At 42.6% G+C, this 18,669-nt stretch overlaps 1 protein-coding gene across 2 annotated transcripts in view; it reads left to right on the top strand.

The window, feature by feature from the left end:
• The first annotated feature begins 453 nt into the window (after window positions 1-453).
• Window positions 454-18,669, top strand: part of LOC133218501 (neuronal acetylcholine receptor subunit alpha-7-like) — a 66,313-nt gene continuing 48,097 nt past the window's right edge. For both annotated transcript variants that reach the window (XM_061364967.1, XM_061364966.1), the window contains exons 1-2: window positions 454-1,490; window positions 16,458-16,597. In XM_061364967.1, coding sequence (XP_061220951.1) covers window positions 1,412-1,490; window positions 16,458-16,597 — 219 coding nt within the window. In that variant the 5' untranslated portion in view covers window positions 454-1,411. The remainder of the gene's footprint in view (window positions 1,491-16,457; window positions 16,598-18,669) is intronic.

Genomic DNA, 18,669 nt, shown 5'->3' with positions numbered 1-18,669 from the left:
ATCAGTTGCCTGAGGGCCCCCAAGGGCCGTGTGGCCTTGCGGTTGAGCCCTCATTCAGGTGCTTGTGGGCCCCTGGAGCGCCACTTGGAATGCCATGGGTCCTGGCTCACTGCTCATGCAGAGCTTCTATGCCCCTACTTGGGCATGATGGCTGCACAGGGCTCCTGTGCCATGCACAGGCTTCCATGCGGTCTGACCCAGTGCTCCTGCAGGCTGCCTTTGCCATGGAGGTGAGCCCTCTGGCCCTGCTGGCCTCCTCCTTGGGGCCTAGCCCTCTACTCAGGCAGCGTCTGTTTGTCCTGCTCTGGCTGCTGTGGGGTCTGGCAAGGCAGTCAGAGAGAGACAAAGAGGCCCTGAGCAACCCAGGCCAGAGAGCAAAGAGGCCCTGTGCGAGCCTGGCAGGATGACTGTGCTGTTGCTCTCACACATAGGCTTGCTTTCTGCTCTTCCAGCCTTGCAACTGCCATTGCTTTTCCCCTGGTCTTTCTGTGTGTCTCCTGTCTGGGACCACAGGCAGGACAGAGGGCCAAGATGAAGCCTGATGGGTGCTGAGCAGAGGGGACCACCTCTGCCTCCCCTGGTTAGGAGAAAATGAGGGGAGAAATCCCTGAGAACAAGTCAAACGCTGCCTTTGACCTCCCATGGGTAGTCATAGCAGTGAACAGATCAGAACAGAATAGAATCAAACAGGATAGAGCAGAACAAACCAGATCAGAATAGAATAGTTCTGTTTGAAGGGACTTGCAACAATCGCCTAACAGCTAACCTCGGAAAGGTTGCTGTTTGCAGAAGGGTTGCACCAAAAAGGACATCAAAGTATCTACTTTACCTTTTCCAGTTTCTGCATTATTGGATCTCCCCAGCTATCTCTGCTGGTAGAAGTAGGAGCATGGCAGAGGGACTATGCCACAGGTGTTTAAGTTGCACAAGCAGCTGAGAGAGAACAGAGAGGGACACATTCATTTTGTTGGGAAGCAGCTCTAGAGGCACTCGAGTGCAAGCACTGGAAGCGCTGCAGACGTGCTCTCTCGAGTTAGGTACAATCTGAGGGGATGTGGGAAGCATCTCCCAGGCAGCACGCTCCCCCTTCTTGCAGTACACACACAGCTGTGTGTGTGAATCACTAGCTTTTGCTTCTGACCAAGAAAAGACTCAGAGTGCCTGGGAATGTGAGTCCCAAGTAAAGTAACCAGCTCTTTTGTGTTTGGATTTAATGACCAAGCACTGAGCTGATTTGGCTCCTAGGGACTGTAGGAGCACACAAGCAAATGCACTTCTCTCTCCTGGTGTGAAGCTGGTTTGATGCCTTATTACTGTAATTGCCAAATACATCAGTCATTGCAGGCTGTCTCCCAAGATTTCATCCTCTCTTCATCCTCTGCTCAGGAAGGACAGCCAGCCTGTTTTGACAATGCTAACAGAAAAGTGCTTGGGATTTGTTTATTCTGGACTATGTCTCTGGGCATCCTTGTTCCTGTCTTTCTTTAAAGGTAAGCTCATCTGTGATTGTCCAAATTTAGTTTGTTTTATAATTTTTATTTTGTTTGTTTAATATTTTTTCTTCTTTTTTTTTGCCTTTTTTTTTAAACTTATTATTGTTAAACACAAGTCACATCCCACTACTTTCAGGAGGACTTGTATCTGCTTCTGATTTTAACCTTGTTAAAGTCCAGTGCTGGTTCCACTGAGTTTTATTACCAGTGCTGGGTGCCTTCTTTTAAGAAAGGATAAGGTGTGGGCATTTTTTTAAATGAAAAGTAACTAATTTTCACTTTGAAGAATGAATTAAAATGATTGTGTTTCAAAAGGAATATGTTCTTGCTCTCCTTTAAAACTGAACCTGTCAGTTTGGGGAGGGGGGAATGAGAAACTATCTCCAGGCTGTACAGGATGGCTCTAAGAACCCTGTAAGTCTGAGCATGAAGAAAATTTTTAACTGTTTACTTTCTGTGTATCATTTGGAAAGATTTGTACATAAATAAATAAATTTGTGCCTAAATTCATAAATTTACTATTTCTGGTTTGTTTTTCTCCTCCAGCTTTTAGCGTGTTTAATAAGAATCTTTCCAGGCAGTGATAGGTATAAGTTGGAAACATCTAGTAAAAATAATAATGGACTTCTGTGTCACCTGTGACCAAGCTGTCTTCTGAAGTTTCACCATGTTAGAAACAAATGTAGGAACTGTGTGATTATTCTGAAACATGGAGGATTGCAAAGCTAATAATAAAGAACTTTAAAATGAGAAAGGAAGGTGAAATAGCCACAGTCCTGAAAGATGTTCAGGATTCTGCACAAAATATGCTTTTATTCCTCCCCACAACTGAAACATACATGTCTTCAGCAACTATAATTTCTCAAACTGGATATTCCAGGTGTGAGGGACCATGTCATAATACTCACAATTTATGCACAGAGAAAAAAGGATTGTCTTTTTAAAGCAGAGATAGCAGTCCACATATATCAGAAGCACAGGGGCATGGTAAAGTTACCTGTATGTTATGTTGCATTGGACTATTCATGCATCCAGATAATTCCTTATTAGTTTATCTGAATCTGCAAAACATCTGTGTATTTCCTTATTACAGCTCTTTATTTCAGCTGCCTAATGTAGCAATGGTATTCCACAAAATTATTTCCCTACCTTGCTAAATTAAGGACCTTTCTATCTTTGAAAGGCATCTCTGTGCTACTTAGGAGCTGAACTAACAGGGAGGGGGTAGCAGCTAGTTATATATATAGTGGTATAATTCACTTTGTATGCAGTCCCATTTGAGCATTTGTCTATCATGTAAATAGTGCCTTTTAAATACTGGCTATTGTTAAATCATCGGGGGAAAGCTTAGTTTCTCTGAAGTTTCTTATGAAGATATAAAGTGCTTTTACAAATAGTTCGGAGAATTTTTTTTCATTAGGTGCTTTTATCAGCAGTTTACATGTATGCAATTTTATAGGCAACTGCTGAAGCAGAATAAAATGAACCTCTGATTAAGGTGCTCTGTATTTGACCTCTTCTTTGTGGATATTTTTGGGGTTTTTTTCTTTTTAAAGAGAAGGAAAAAATTAAAATATAAGATCCTTACGAATTGTTCAGTTGGGGCAGAAGAGGAAGAAGTCAAGATGATCTTAGCTTGTTATTGGTAGCAGGTACCAGTAAGCTTTTAACAGTAAACTCCCAGGATTTCTCAGAGAACCCACACAGAAGTACAGAAAGTCCATCGTAACTAACATCACTCTCACATAGTGCTGAGTTGTTTCAACAGAATTGATAATTTCTTAACTGAAACAATTTCTCATTGAAAATTTCTTCAGGGCTGTTTGACAGAGAATTGTGTCAAGGACTAGGTAAAAAACAAACTAAACCAAACCATGATCATTACTTTCAGTCTTTTCCACAGCTTTCTGCTTTCACTGGACTCTGCTTGCACTACTGCTAGGAGCCCTGCTAACACATTTAGTTAATGTTAGGTCATTGCAGCCCTCCTGCCTGATGATCCTGGAGCTAGTGATGCTTTCCTGGGACATGGATCTTAGGAAATACCAGGAAACTGGCTTTTAGCCTCCCTGGATTCCAGATGAAATCTCTCAGAGCCAGACATCCCTTCTAGGCCAGGTGCAATCCTTGAAGGAGCATCCAGAGAATTTAAGAACCCTGTGAGTCCCAGCAGCTACATAACAACCTCGGGTGGAGTGACTTGAAAACCTGCTCGAGGGAGAGATTGGAAGGGAGCGATTAGACCCACTCCTGCTCCTTTTTCTCAGCATAGTGCAGTCTGGGATCCATGGAGCAGATGACCCTGCAAAGGAATTCTCATGAGAAGCATGTCCCATTGACCACCTGGGCACCTAATCCTCTCCGCGGAGCTCAGTGCACAGGCATTTCCTGGGTTTGAACATCCAGGGAAGTTGAAAGTTCACTTTGCTGGTCTCAGATCAACCCATGCATTCTAAGTACTGGGCTTTTATGTCTGATAACTGGGCTTGTTTTCTTTCAAGCAACGCCACTAAAGTGCCACACATGTCACACACAGTAGAGTCAGACTTAGGTTCTTTGCTCTGTGTAGCCTGACATCAGGGTCAGACTCTGGCCATGTGGCTTTGAAAAGCCCAACAAAGGCAAAAGCAGATTGAGGACAGAGCTCCTGCTCTGCAGTCAGGTCGGAATTTAAGTGTTCAGCAGTATCAGACAAATCTTATGGCAGGGGATGCTGCAAGTGAGCTAACCAGCTAAAAGATGTAAATGATGAAGTTACTCAGCCTCGCTTGGTGTACCCAGCTGGCACAAAGCAGTTTTTATTTGGCTCACTCAAAAGCCAGAGTTTAATTCCTGTGCTACACTCATTTCATGTTTCTCACAGCTTTGCTGATTTAGGTGAGCTCTAGTGACTGTATCAGAACACAACTGGTGATCTCTAGGAGCAAATCCTCACAAAGATAAGTTCTTTGTTCATTTCCATGCAAGCAGGTGGTGTTTCTGCAGCAGCAGTAACACTGGCAAGACAGTCTCAAAAGGCCAGATTCTGCTGCCAAGCTGCAATTCCTCTAATGTGAGCTAGTTATTCCGAGGTGACATGAGTTTAGAGTTATGTGTAGCAGGAAGAATCAAGGTTGGTTCTTAAACACCTTTATATGGAATCTAAACTTAAGGCCTCACTTGGGTAGGACTGATGAAATTTCAGTGAGCTACGTTAATCAAACTGGTTTACTCCAAAGGGACACTGCGGAACAGCTGTGAGAAGTCCTGTGCCTTAATAGAGTACAATGTAATGCCAGTGGTAATTTAGGTGGTTGGTGAAGGAGCTCCACCGTTAGATCTCATAAGTATTACGAGAGTAGAACCAGATGTTTAAGTTAGGTCACTTAAAATCTTTAATACGCTTAATTTGGGGTCTAAAGGCTGCATTCGCCTTAGTTCCTCACGTTCTCTATGTTAATGCTTTAAGTTGTATCACCCCACTGATTTTCAAAGATAACAATGCAGCTGAATCAAGTTTAAAATAGAAAAGATATGGGGAAGACCTTTGCTTGTGCAAATAGGTATTTTCTTCTAGATTGGCTAAAAAGATGCCGCACAAGCATCTTGCAGAGCTGGAAGATTACTGCCAGATCTCTGCCATTACTATAATAACTGGGAGCAGAGACACGAGAGTCTCATCAATCTGGATGCTGAGAGCACGCTAAGGCATCACATATACAGGGAGTCAGATGGAATTTAATGTAATTGTCATAGCACATGCCTGTTTTGAGGTGTCGCTTTGCTCTGTGATCGAGAACGTTAGTGCCAATACCTGTGTCAACACATTTGAGACAGGCAGGTAGAGTCCTAGGCGAATCTCTTTAGTATTATTTACTGTGAACTACTGTTTCCTAAGGTAACTTGCTGTACATGCTAGCCTTCTGAGACTGACTTTTCAGTTCAATGTACGAGACTTCATGTTCAGTCACTAATATTCCATGTGCATGCACTGGCACAGCTCTAAGGCTGATCTGTATTATCATAGGCACAGCTGCAATTGTGGAGCTGGCCCAAGCTTGTGAGAAGGTGCCAGGCTTCAGGATAGTTGGAGATATTTCCATGCACATTTGCTGATACTAATCCAGCTAAATCTTCTTGTGTTAACTATCCGCAAATCTCACTAAAAAAAAAGTGAGAAGGTCCAGAAAAACTACTTTGGCCCTGACATCACCAGCACCTATTGTTATATGCACCTATCGGTACAGCATGCTGCAAGCAGGGAGGGATCCAGAAGCAGGTACAGTGCACGTAAAAGTATTATCCATCTGGTCCTTGGGATTATGCCAGTTGGTATATTGGAACATTGGAATGGTAAGTTGGAATGTTGGAATGCTCCAGTGTATGATGTTATGTTGGAACCCCCTGCCTTGCTCCAGTCCAGGGAGCCTTCTCATGGTCTCAGAGCAGAAGTTCCCATTCCAGGCACAGGATTCATGTTGTAAAGACAGCTTCAGACTTTTTTTGTCTCTCTGGTTTATTCTCCTAAGACATGTGGAGGAGCACATGAGTTAGTGGTGGTAGTATCATATTGGATTATTTTGTCAGCAATTCTGAATTTTTTCAAGCAGTGAAGTATTTTATGTGTTGTATAGTGAGAACAGTGAGCAGCAGCATCCCTTTCACACACTGATGAAATAACTCTTTTCAGAATGGGTTACATCAGTCACAAACCAGGAAATACTGCCATCTGAACACGATTTTCAAGGGAATATGTGTACTTAAATACCATTCAGTTTCTCTCTACATCCTAAACAAATGGTTAGTGCAGCATTTCATTTGTGTGTGACAAGCAAAGAGTGAGATATAAAGTCTCTCTAGCTCTAGGGTAGAATAAAGTAGATCAAACTCCTCATCACTTCCAACTTGGTCATTCAAGGGTGCATACTGTCTAGAGATCCTGCATAATCTAATTAAGGAAGAGAGCACATCTGCCTGAAACAGGTAGGGCTAGCATTGGCAATCAGTAGGATCCATGGGAATGAAAAACATATAGAGTTTATTGCTGTTTTGGGACACACTTCTGAACAATTACAGCTTGTAGAAAGAGGTTTGCTTATCAAGTCCTTTCTGCATTGAGCAAAGCAGCTGGTAACAAGGCTAAGACCAGAACCAGATTATGTGTTTGGAAATAACAGTCTTCCCACCTGGGGCTTGCAATTAAGTCAGTAAATTGCAAATAAGAGAACTTGTAGTCAGCATAAGTACTTATGCATGTCAACAGTGAGGTGCAGGTGGCCTGTCCTGCCTTGCTATCAATTAGCTTTGCTCAGTTAGAGAAGCTGTGGTTACTAGAGCACTGAAGCAGATGTCTGCAGTCCTTGCCACCTTCCAGAAATGGATGTCTTCAGTACTTACTGAATCCCAGAATGTTGCAGAGAAATCCACAATCCTCATTTCTGTGCTTAATGCAACATAGATTTGGACAGGAAAAGGATTTAAAGAGAATGGGCAGGCTTAAGAAGATTATCATTTCACATTGAGGGCTCAAACAGCCTAAAGTCAGTTTGCAAATTGGGCTGACAAGACTACACTGTGTTCCTTGAGGTTCAGCTGTGACTACATGGAAAAATCTCTGATCACTTACATCTCCACCATGCCAAGTGTGAATATTAGAAGTTGTAAATTGGAAAAGGTATGTCTGTGGCAGCTGAGCTGAAAGAGAATCTTGTCTATACAGATTCATCTACTGGTAGCATAGCTTGGCTGGAAGGGACCTTTAGAAGTTGCCCAACCCAGCCCCTGTTCTCAGAGCAGGGACAACTTTGTTCGGCTGCTTCCTAAGAAGTCAAGCTGGGAAGACCTGCAGGGGCAGTGGTCTCCCCTCTCTTCAGAGAAACAAAAGATTCTCCCAATACCCTGGCAGTGCCTCATGATGCAGCTTGTATCTGATTAATGCTGTAGTGCAGATACACTAATCTGATTAGTGCACATTCCAGAAGAGTCTGGCTCCTTCATCATAGAGCCCTTCCTCATGGCAGCTGAAGGCAGCCAGAAGAATACCCCCTTGCTTTCTCACCCCAAGCTGATCAAAGGCCTGTCTCCATTTCTCATCGGACATGCTGAGCTCCAGCAGCTGATTGTCAGTGGCCTCCACTTGACTCACTCCACATGGATAGTGTATGTCTTGTGCTGTCCTGGGGAGGCTTTATTTGGCATGGAGCTAACTGTGTGTCATGCATTGTGTCTCACTGATGGCACTGCATGAATATAGGCTGGCTGTACAGGATGCTGTTGCTTAGTGTTTTCACCACCTCTCAGTCAGTAGGTCTGGGAAAAAATAAAAACCAGCCCAAAAGTAGGAGGTCATATAATGATGCAGAAAATACATTCTGAAATTCTTAGCCATCTTGTGCCCTTTTTGAAGAATTTCCTCGTCTTGAGTCTGCAAAGTGGCAGAGCAGGTCATAACAAATGATGGAGCACATTTCCTTGAATATTGTGTCATTTTAGAAAAGTCATTAGCAAACTGAAATCTACTTTAGGCAGCTGTAACAATAGGGAGATGAAATAAAAAATTGAAATATATAGTTTATGGTTTACGGTTGTCAATGTTTCAAGTTGCAAGTAGGCAGTAACTTTGAATTGGAGCTGTTCTTGTTCAGGCTTCAGGCACAATTTGTAAAAAGCAACTGGACAGCTTCAAAAGATACCAGGCAAAAACTTTGCCTTTCTAATGCAGACAAACAGGTGTGCTGCAGTGTGCTATCTACGGCAGTGTTTCATTCAGTCTAAGCCTTCTAATGTAGTCTCCAAAGATACTTATGGTCCCCAGTTTCCATTCACTTTGTAACTCAAATTTGCTGGATTGGTATCGCAGCCCAAGCATTTCAGCACCCCTACCATTGTCAGATCTTCTTACGTGTTGCCTGACAATGACAAGGAGAGGGCAGGGTGATAGAGAAAGGATAAACCAAATGGGAACAGGTCTGTGGGTAAGGAGAGGAGGCACTCTTCTCCATAGAAGACCCTTTCCCAAGTGGGAAAATAATTTCCCCTTTTTGGGTCAAAATGCTCTATCAGACTCAGGAAGTCTGGATGCTGGGGAACACCAGACGGCAGGCCAGACAGCACAGGGTCACTTCCTGCTTTTCAGGCTACCTTTGGTCTCTGAGAGACCAAGCACCCTGCATCTGCAGGCATTGTTACTGTATCACAAGATGACAGTTGCAGTCCACCTGGACGCTAGTTTTGTTTTAATTTTATTTTGTTTGCATTGACATAATCCAGGAGCATTAGATTGAAGTTTCCAAAGCTTTAAATCAACAGAGTAAAGTTAAGACAAAATCAGGCTCCCCAGATAATCATTATCTAGAAATACATCATGTAGTTCATCTCTGCTCTTAGTCAGGGTCAGTGATCCAGCCAGTGCAGGTTTGGCTGGCAGGGTGCAGCAAGGAGAGCCACGTATTTCGTATCCCCACTGACTCCAACAAACCCGGGGTTCAAGTGCTGTACCTGAGAAAAAGATTAGCATTCAGAATGCTTTTAGCATTCTAAAACCAGGCAGATTAAGGCTAACCAATGCTCAGTTGTTACTGAGACCTTGTGACATTCAAAGTCTGGGGAAAAAAACCTAACAACCAAATAGCTGTATACTTCATGAATCAGAGCATGCTTAGTCGTTTGTGCCTTGCCTGAGCCTTGCAGCCAGTGGAGCTCTTACTTTGCTCGCAGGCAACAGATGAGGCTTGAGCAATATGGGAAGAAGACATGGAGGAGCCATCACTAGCCTAGCCTATTTCATCGTTGATACCTTTGCTGCTTAGTATTGCTATGCAATCACAGCTGGTAGGCTGGCAAGGCAGAAGTTAATTGTTCAGGAAGTTAGCCATTTCTGGGATCATAACCATTGCCACTGACCAGCACTGCAGAAGGAGAAGGAGAAAGAATCACTACAGTATCTTTGAGCATACTGGATGGTTCATTTGCACAATAATACTCTCTGTAACAGTTCCACTTCAACCTGTGCTCTGCATTGTCCAGAGAAGTTAAGCAATATCCCCACTGCTTTAGTAACAGCACACCGAGGCAACGGTTTTGAGGCTTCCCTTACCTCTGAACTATGAAAAAAGGAACAAACTTTCCATGCCTACTAAAAGCATGTCTGTGACTAAGGAATAATGCTTAGGAGAACTAATTTTGTGGGGTTTTTAATCTTTGCTCTCTTCATGTACTGGGGACAGAATTACTTATCTTTCTCTTCCTGGGAGGTTAACATGTCTTCCTCTTCCTTCAGGGTCCTTCTGACCCTGATGTGGGCTTCCTTGTAATTATATTATATATTCGATATTTTCAGTATGGGAAGTGGAGCCTGAAGAACTGTGTTACACAGTAAACTGAAAATTTCATTGCAGACTTTATCACTGTTATTATCTGCACTGAGTTTAGGAAGAAAAACCTCTTCCTGTCTTCTCAGCCCTAATGAGACTTGCTTATCTGTTTTCACCAAAATCATTGTTACACCTGTCTGTTCACATATGGCTTTCCCAAATCTGAGCTCCCCACACGTGCTTGGCATGGTGCTGAATGGGCTTTTGATGGGAAGGTGCAAATTCACTGTGACCCTTTTCAGAGCCATCTGTGAATGCTGTGCAGATTGCCATGGTTACCTCATTGACAACACTTGATGAGTGAAGTCCATAGTGCTTTCCCAAGGGCTTTCCCTTGATTTACTGGTTTAGGTGCTGAAACATGTGAAGAGATGTGACAAGATACTCTGCAAGCCAGTGGGGCTGGAGAGTCCAAAAGCCTCCTCCAATACACTGATGACCACATCACTGGTTTCTCACTTTTGTCATGCGATTTTGTTTCTTTCCATTGGCTTCCATTACTGCTTGTCCTCACAAATCCCAGAATGACTGACAAGAGTCATCTTCAGGCAGACACAGCTTTTCTTAACATGTCTAGCAGAGGGGAATCCTTTTCACCGTTCCAACTCCCTTCTCCTGTGCTCACTCCACATCTGGTATTGTAGTAATTCAGTTATATTGCATGGAGCTAACGTAAACTATCATTATACTAAAAATACAAGTGTATTTTTTTTTCCCTTTTTGCCTCTGGCCAGTTATGTTTCTGACTTGGAGAAATAACAGAGTTCAGATAACTATCACTCATATGAGAGGTATCCCACTGTTAATATCTTAACATGTTTTTCTCCACCTTACACACATACCACAGCCTTTAAAACATCTGCACCATGCCAGCAGGACCAAAAATATAATCCCAGCCTTTCATTATGTAATGGCCTATATTCTCTTTTTAGCATATTGTCATATGCCTAAAGTCTTTGAGATGAAACCTTTCCTAGCATACCCTTTAATACCAGTCTCTGCTGGGAGCTCTTTATCTTCTATGAAAGAACAGAAATGGCCAATATCAGGAAGATTAGGTCCTTTTTGCCTAGGAAAGTATGGCATTTCACACATTCCTCTGGCTGCTTGAGTTTTGTGTGTAAGTTGCAGAAACAATCTGCATAGTGAGAGCCAAAGATTAGAGTCAAAGATTACCCAGAAGGAAAGTAGATTAAAAAGAGGTTTCAAATGAGGGATGTATTCATATACACAACACGCAAGCACACAGCCACAGATGCACACAGGGCTGAGGTAGCTGATGCGATTCCACTATTTCTTATGTGGGTACTCTTCCCAGAAGGTGTGATGGCATGCATTTTAAATCAAAGGACATTGAAAGAAATAATGCTTTTGCAGCCACAGATAAAAGCAGCAAAGCAGCACATAAGAACAAAAGCAGATGGGACACATCTGTGTCTCTGCAGATTAAGTGACATACGGCAGTGACATGCTTTACATTGTGAGAAATCTGCAAAATATACAAAATAAGGTGGGTTCTTTTTTATAGCTACCAAAGCACTGGAACATGCCACATTTTTGAAGGTGCTGTTCCAATTCTTTATGCTGATGAAGTTGCCTGTGAAGCAGTCTGCTTTTTTTTTTTCTGATACTACTTCTGTTACTTCCCCCATAATTCATAATTACATATAGTGTGTGTGTGTCTTCCTATGATGATTCTATTTGCATTCCCAAAGAAATTACTAAAAATCTCTGTAAAAGTACAGTGATAAACTAAAAAGAAGATAAATAATCAGGAGCTATGACAGAAGAGCTGTTAGGTTAGGTTATTAGAAAAATGGTAAAAGGTTCAGCGTTTTAGCTGTAATAACTATAGGTTGTCGTAATGGCTTTTTGCTCTACGAATGTTCCAGTTATAACAAGACTGTACACAGCAAAATATAACAATACTTTTCAGTATAGTGACACTGCTTTTTGAAAAAGGCCCAAACTCCACTTAATTTGTTTAGGAAAAATAAGACAAGCAAATAAATCAACTCATGATAATGTGATAAAGTAACAATACAGAGAGAAAAAAAAAATTACCTACATGTTCTGAAATACCTGCAGAAGGTGTGAATAAATACCACAACCATAATATTGCTGCAGTTTAGGACCTTCCATGAAGTATCAGGGAAAATACATATTTAAAAGCAATAATGTGATGGACCAGGAATATGTTGATTAGTGTTGATTACTGTTTATTTTAACTTAATCTGCGAAAAGTTTGTAATATGCAAACAGTTCTAGGAACTGATTTTGAGAAGGGAAATTTAAGAAAAGGGCATATTTTGAAATTCAGAAATGTGTTATCATGTGTAAGTGTGAATATACAATAATATGGGAAGAATGGTCTGAAATCATTCCTTATTGGATCCCTTGGTCCCAATAACTTCCATAACCTTGTATGAATAAAGCAACAGCTAGAGAACATTCAGCTAGCAGCTGGCCAAAGAAAATATTCAAAGATTATGAAAATAAAACTATGGAACTTTATGAACCAGTGGTGGAATCATAGAATCACGTGATCATAGGATGGTTAGGGTTGGAAAGTACCATAATATCACCTAGTTCTAGCCCCCCCTGCCATGGGCAGGGATGCCTCACACTAGACCATGTTGCCCAAGGCTCTGTCCAGCCTAGCCTTGAACACTGCAAGTGATGGGGCATTCACCACCTCTCTGGGCAACCTGTCGCAGAATGATATACAAATACAGGTATTGTGGCTGAAAACGGCACGGAAATCCATGTCTTTCTACCTACTCTCTTGTTAATATTTCAATATTATTCTTTACTGTGCACAGCAAGCCAGAATGTGGCCCACACATTCAATCTAGGATGCTGACAACTTTTGGAGCAAACCTGGGGAGCTGGCAAGAACTGGACTCTTGCCCTGTAGCTCAGGGAACTCTGTATGCAAAGCAGAGCACAAGCAGCAACCAGCCAAGACCAGACATGACAGCACAACTCCTAGGAAAGGAAGGAGCACCTGGCCTTCGTTGGGGTGGCATACAATTAGTCTGGCCAGAGCTACCTGCAATTCTGACAGCCATTCAGTCCTACCAGACAATGCTGAATAGCCTCCAGCCCCAGCAAACACTTCCCCAGGTCGGAACCCAAACCCACAGAAGAAATAAGGGGTATTACGGTGGCACCACTAATACTGGTGAGGATGATAGGATGACACTCAAGCATGGAATAGGCAATCCATGCCCAGAGGATCCCACCTGGACAGAGAACGTGGAAGAGGTTCGTTCTCAACCCCCAGCAATATGCCTAGAGCCCTATGTCTCCTCAACAGGTGAAGTAAAATTGTAAAGGAACAAACTAGTGCAACCACTGAAACCATATCCAGTACACAAGGAATGAGGAAGGGCCTTGATAGCTTTAGTCAGCGTCCTTTTTTCCTTTCCTTTTCCCTTTTCCCTTCTTATCCTTCTCCATTTCCTTCTCCTCTTTATTTCTATATTTATGCTATTTATTTTTCTCTTTTTTTCAATTTATTTTTCCTACTCATAGGTTTGGGGTATTCAAAGATAATTCAGAAACAACAGGGACACTGTCTGAGGCAGTGGGATGTGGGATATCTATAGTTTAAAGATCCTTAATCCAGAAGTCATCCTGCCAGCTACTTGTACTTTCCCAGTTACTTCCTGTAACATACATAGGCAAGTAAGTCTGGCATTCCTTTTGTGAGACTGACCTGGCAACCTTAAATATTGATGTCCAGCTTCTAGCCTAGTTTAAAAGATGAAACAGTGCCATAGCTTTTAGTTAGATTTCTGTGACTGAGGGGTAAAGCTTGTTCTATCACTACTCCTGAGAGATCCAGGCTTCCCCCTCACCAGCAAGCACTCCATTTAACACACAAAGATGTAATGTCACAATGCATTATCAAAAGGATTAGAGGGGGAAAAAAATGGAAAACTCTCTGGAGTATGAAACATTAAGTATTTGAAGACTGCAATTTAAAGAAAAAGTTGATGAAAACACAAGTCTAACTTGTGACCCACCTCAGTTCCTTCTCCAGCATAGCTATAACAGAGAAATGGCAGTGTGATTACACTACCCAGGTCTATGTGGTACCACCAGCTGCCATGGCTATTTGCCAGAACACCTGAAGGCTCTACTGCTTTGGAATCTATGTAATTTTTAAAGAAAAATGATGCAGCACATGAACATGTGGTCACCAATGTCAAGTCAGCGGGCTAAGAACAGGTCAGCTAAGGCTGTGTTAACAATTTTGGATATAAGAGGTCACAAAGTGATAGGATCCCATTGCAGAGGCAAGAGCTGAAGAAAATGTAGAAAACCAGGTACAAAATTGCATACCTGGGCTATTTCAACTCATGAAGTTTAACAGGGAAAGGAGCCTGGCTTCAGCACAGTTGGAGCACACAGTACTAAGACAGCTTTCTGAAGAACACAGCGAAGGGTTATGGTCAGATCTTTCCAAGTCAGAACTCTGTTGGCGGGACTGCTTTAATGCACCACAACAGTGATGATACCAGGGCACTCCAGCAGCCCAGCTGACTTCCAGAGACTGTGAAGAGCACTTTTCCCTTGTAAAAGCTGAAGCAGCCAGTTTAAAAGGAAGGTTAAAGGCAAATACTATGTAAGTATTGAGAGCAATAGTGCAGATGGTAATTTCTTCCCTAAAGCACAGCAACATGGGGGTGGCATTGGGAGGGTGATGAGATTGGCAGGTGGGTGAAAGGACAGCAAATTTGACCAAAGCTCAGAACCTCTTTCCACAGAACAAGGTGTTGTGATTTTCACTGGTGTCATTTCCACAGGAAGGCCTTACAAGGGAGCTGGATGTACTGAGACACTAGAAAACAAGTACTAATGCCAACACAGAGCACTTAAATCAGCAGGGAAGCTTACTTAAGTTGGTGAGGGAGAGATACTGTGGCCAGAGTTTGTCTTTGCCAATGGTGAAAACAGAGCATACAATACTGACATGTCAGCAAGGGCTATTGAAGCAGTGCTTACACCATCTGCTCCTCTGGATCCCCATGATCATGTAATGTATTACACAACAGCAGAAAGGGCCAATGAATGATGTGATGGTGTAACTCACCAAAATAAACAAAAGTACTTTTTCTCCTTGTTCACCAGGCACTGCCATACTGGAAAGCTACAAAGCTCCCTTTAATATCAGGAAAATCGAGGAGAACACAAATTAAACAGACTTACAAACTGCTTATAAACTGAATTTATCATTAGCTTTAAAAGGCATGGATGCAGGGTTGGAAAACACTGTGTTCCAGGCTTGCAAGGCTTGCTGAGAAGAGAGTCAGAGGAAGACTGAAGGAAGAGTGTGGGGAAGGCAAACTGTTGCATCGTCAAAAAGATATTCATCATAACCACTGCGAGAGAAGTCCTGGTCTCAGTGGGCAGAGCTCTGCTTAAGAGTTAAAAATAGTCACACACAGAGACCAGGAGCTGCAGTGGATAAAAAATTTTTCAGTCCAAAGTAATAATAATTTAGAGTGCAGATTCCCTGCCAGGGACTGGATTTCTACAGTTCAGGGAATACGCATTCATGCTGACAGGACTGGTTTGGCCTCAGGGAACCTGCAGTCCATGAGCCTTCACTCTGTTAGATGCAGCTCTTTGGTAGGGCTCAGGCTGCTGCTGGCCACAGCACCAGCACCTACACTGTTTAGGGGGACCCAAGTTCCTTGGTAGTGTCTTCCAGCAAAGTGCTCACCTTTCTGTGGAGGGACCCAAGCTCTCACTTCTGTCCTGCCCCATCCGTGGTTGCTGTGGCAAGAAAAGCTGGCCATGAAGGTTAGATGGGTGCTCTCCATACCCACCCCAAAGCTGGGGGACAGGGGCATCTTGCAATTTAAAGATAGACTGAAATTCTGCTAGTCTTTCTCATGCTCATGTGTTTGCATGACATATTCTTGTTGAGGCTGTTCCCAATGAAAACTGAGTTAAGCATGTAACACCAGAAATTCAGTATCATAATACATAGCTGTCAAATACTTTAACCTTCATACCACCTTCTTACTATGTGTTAACAAAGTGTGCTGCCATCAGAAGGAAATAAAGGCAAGGGAAGTAACCCAAAGACTGGGCAGCCTGCCACAGAAACCTGAAGAGGGCATGAAGGCTTGTCACTCTTTCCGGAGCACATCAAAGGGTGTGATACATCAGCTCCAAGAAATAAGAATACATATTACTCAAACTACGTAAATACACAGTATGTCCAAGTAATACCAGCTATAGGAAATAAGGACAAGCCAATAAAAGAGCTCTGACTGCCTTCTAGGAAGCGGGCTGGTGGTTTTGGAGCCACATCACTGACCATCAGCAGGAGGGGCATCAAAGAAGAGGGACGTTTACATAGAGCCCCAGAGGCTGGTCAGTAGTTTCTGAGTTTTAATAATTTTTTATAAGAGGTCCTCAGTCACATATTCAGAAAAGCTGTGTCTGTCAAATCCATGTGCAGAATTTTGGGGATTTTGGGGGGAACTTCTTTCAAATTAAAGATTTATAAAGACGGGTTTTTCAACGAAACAGACAAGCAGTAGGGACAGTGTGACCAGCCTAAATGATAGATGCCTTCTTTCTTTTCCCCTAGTCTCTCAGCAGGGTGAAAGCCAGAGACGCCTGTACAGAGAACTGCTGAAAAACTACAATCGTCTTGAAAGACCTGTGGTGAATGACTCCCAACCCCTTGTAGTCGAGCTCCAGCTTTCTTTGCTGCAGATATTTGACGTGGTAAGTTACTTGCTGTTCTGTTCTCTAAGGCACCCATACAGCATAACAAATCTGATCTCTTGTGTAGGGACTGCAGTTTTCCTCTTAATCAGGCTATCAGATTTGGGTGCAGACTGTCTTTGGGTGAGCAGCCTCCCTAAATGCTGGAGTACATGCTTTGACACTTTGGAGGAGTAAATATCCTCCTAAAAGCACAGCCATCTCTGATACAACATGAGCTGCAAGAAGATTAATTATGTAGTTTTTTCCTTTTTCTTTTAAAACAGAAAGAAGAATTTAATAAATTAGAAGCCATGTGTTACTACAAATTATTAATGATGAATCCTCCTCAGAGTGATGTGGAATGCGATAACTGTTCAAAGCTAGCATCGCTGCATTACACTTTTTCATTAGACACTGTAATGGCATTGGCCTCTTCTCACATCTTTACCATGTGCTGTAGTTGAAGGAGCCTTCCCTGAGATGAGGTTAGAAATATAGAAAAGCAAAACTTGGAGGCACAGCCACCTAATTGTCTTGACAGCAACATGCTCTCAGAATTGGCAATCTGACCCATGGAAAATTTTAACATAATAATCCAAATCCCTTTTGTCATTATGAAGAGGATTCTGTATGATAAACTATGATGCATAGAGAGAATTGCTGTCATTTACATGGAAAAACTAAGCCAGAAGAACAATTTTTACCACCTCCATGCTGTCAATACAGCAAACAACTGAACACATTAGTGCTTCTTTCCTCTTACCCTTTCCATAGTCAGTATTATGGGCTGCTTTCCAATGCACCGTTACTGTCATGGAAGGCGCAAGAAAGAGAGAGATGTGCAAATTTTTGTGCATTTGCAAACCAATTTGACAGAAGCCTTACATATTTAAACAGTTTAAAGCTCTCTCAATCTTTCAGGAAATGTGTGGTGCACCAGGTGCTCTCCCTGGATGGGTAAGTAGGACCCTGGAAGTCTAGCCCCTAGCATTGTGCCATAGAAACGGCAGGTTGAGGCAGTTGTGGTGCTGCTGGAGGCAGGCAGCAGCCACTCAGGCAGGGCAAACAGCTTTCTGTTTTGAAATTTTAGAAACTGCATTGATCTGGAAGAGAGAGGAGATACTACTCTGAACCAAAGTCATTCATTCACAGCAGGAACTCCCAGAAAAGAGCAGAAAAATCCTCCAGCTAATTTCAAGTAAATTTCAGCAGCCAGTTCCAGGTTTTAGCAGAAACATCTTAGCTCCAAAGATCTTGCTCCAGTCCTTTTTCTGGTGGTATTTTCTTGCAGTAATTTGAAGGTTAGGGGTGGTAAAGGGGAGATTTTAGCTTTAGGGCTGTTCCTGTACACTTTCAAATTCAGTCAGTCAGGAGCAGTTACATAAAATCTTTTTTCAGTTGTTTTTCACGTTCACGTGTGTAACCCTTCCATTCAGGAAATCAGCACTTCTTTAAGCACTTTATCTGCATTATAACAATGTCCATTGCAACACATTTAATTACAGACTTCTCTTTTGATTGCTCACTGTAGGAAAGAGGTAATCTAAATGGTCATTCATAGCAGAAACAATGCTTTGCTTCCCTCAATCTCTGAACACACTGCTGATGATAGAATTTAATCAGCTCAGAGCATTATGACTTGTCTCAGGCTCATGGTTTTGCAGACTGCACTTATGTTGTTTTAAAAAACACCCAGAGTCACCTGAAGGGTTTACCCTGCATGACGTTGGAACAGGTTGCCATGGGAGGTTGTGGAGTCTCCCACATTGGAGATATTCAAGGCCCGCCTGGACAAGTTCCTGTGTGATGTACTCTAGGTTACCCTGCTCTTGCAAGGGGGTTGGACTAGATGATCTCTTGAGGTCCCTTCCAACCCTTGGGATTCTGTGATTCTGTGACGTGAAAAGGTACCTGTCTTCTCTGGGGAGGGACAGAAAATCCTTTGCAGATGAGTCCCTGTAGCAGAAAGGTCACTGTGGCATCAACAAATGACTAAATCAACCAGCCTGAAAATCCACAAAACACTCATGTTGTGGGTCTCTACCCTACCTTCCTGTGGGTCCCAGGAAGCAGGCCGTGAGCATGGACAC

Source organism: Neopsephotus bourkii, unplaced genomic scaffold (genome assembly GCF_033783945.1).
Source record: "Neopsephotus bourkii isolate Nb327-2 ecotype Australia unplaced genomic scaffold, CSIRO-AGI_Nbou_v1 NB_1261, whole genome shotgun sequence".
NCBI classification, from domain to species: domain Eukaryota; kingdom Metazoa; phylum Chordata; class Aves; order Psittaciformes; family Psittacidae; genus Neopsephotus; species Neopsephotus bourkii.
The sequence above is the reverse complement of the archived record's forward strand: the minus strand, read 5'-3'. Positions and strand labels throughout refer to the sequence as shown.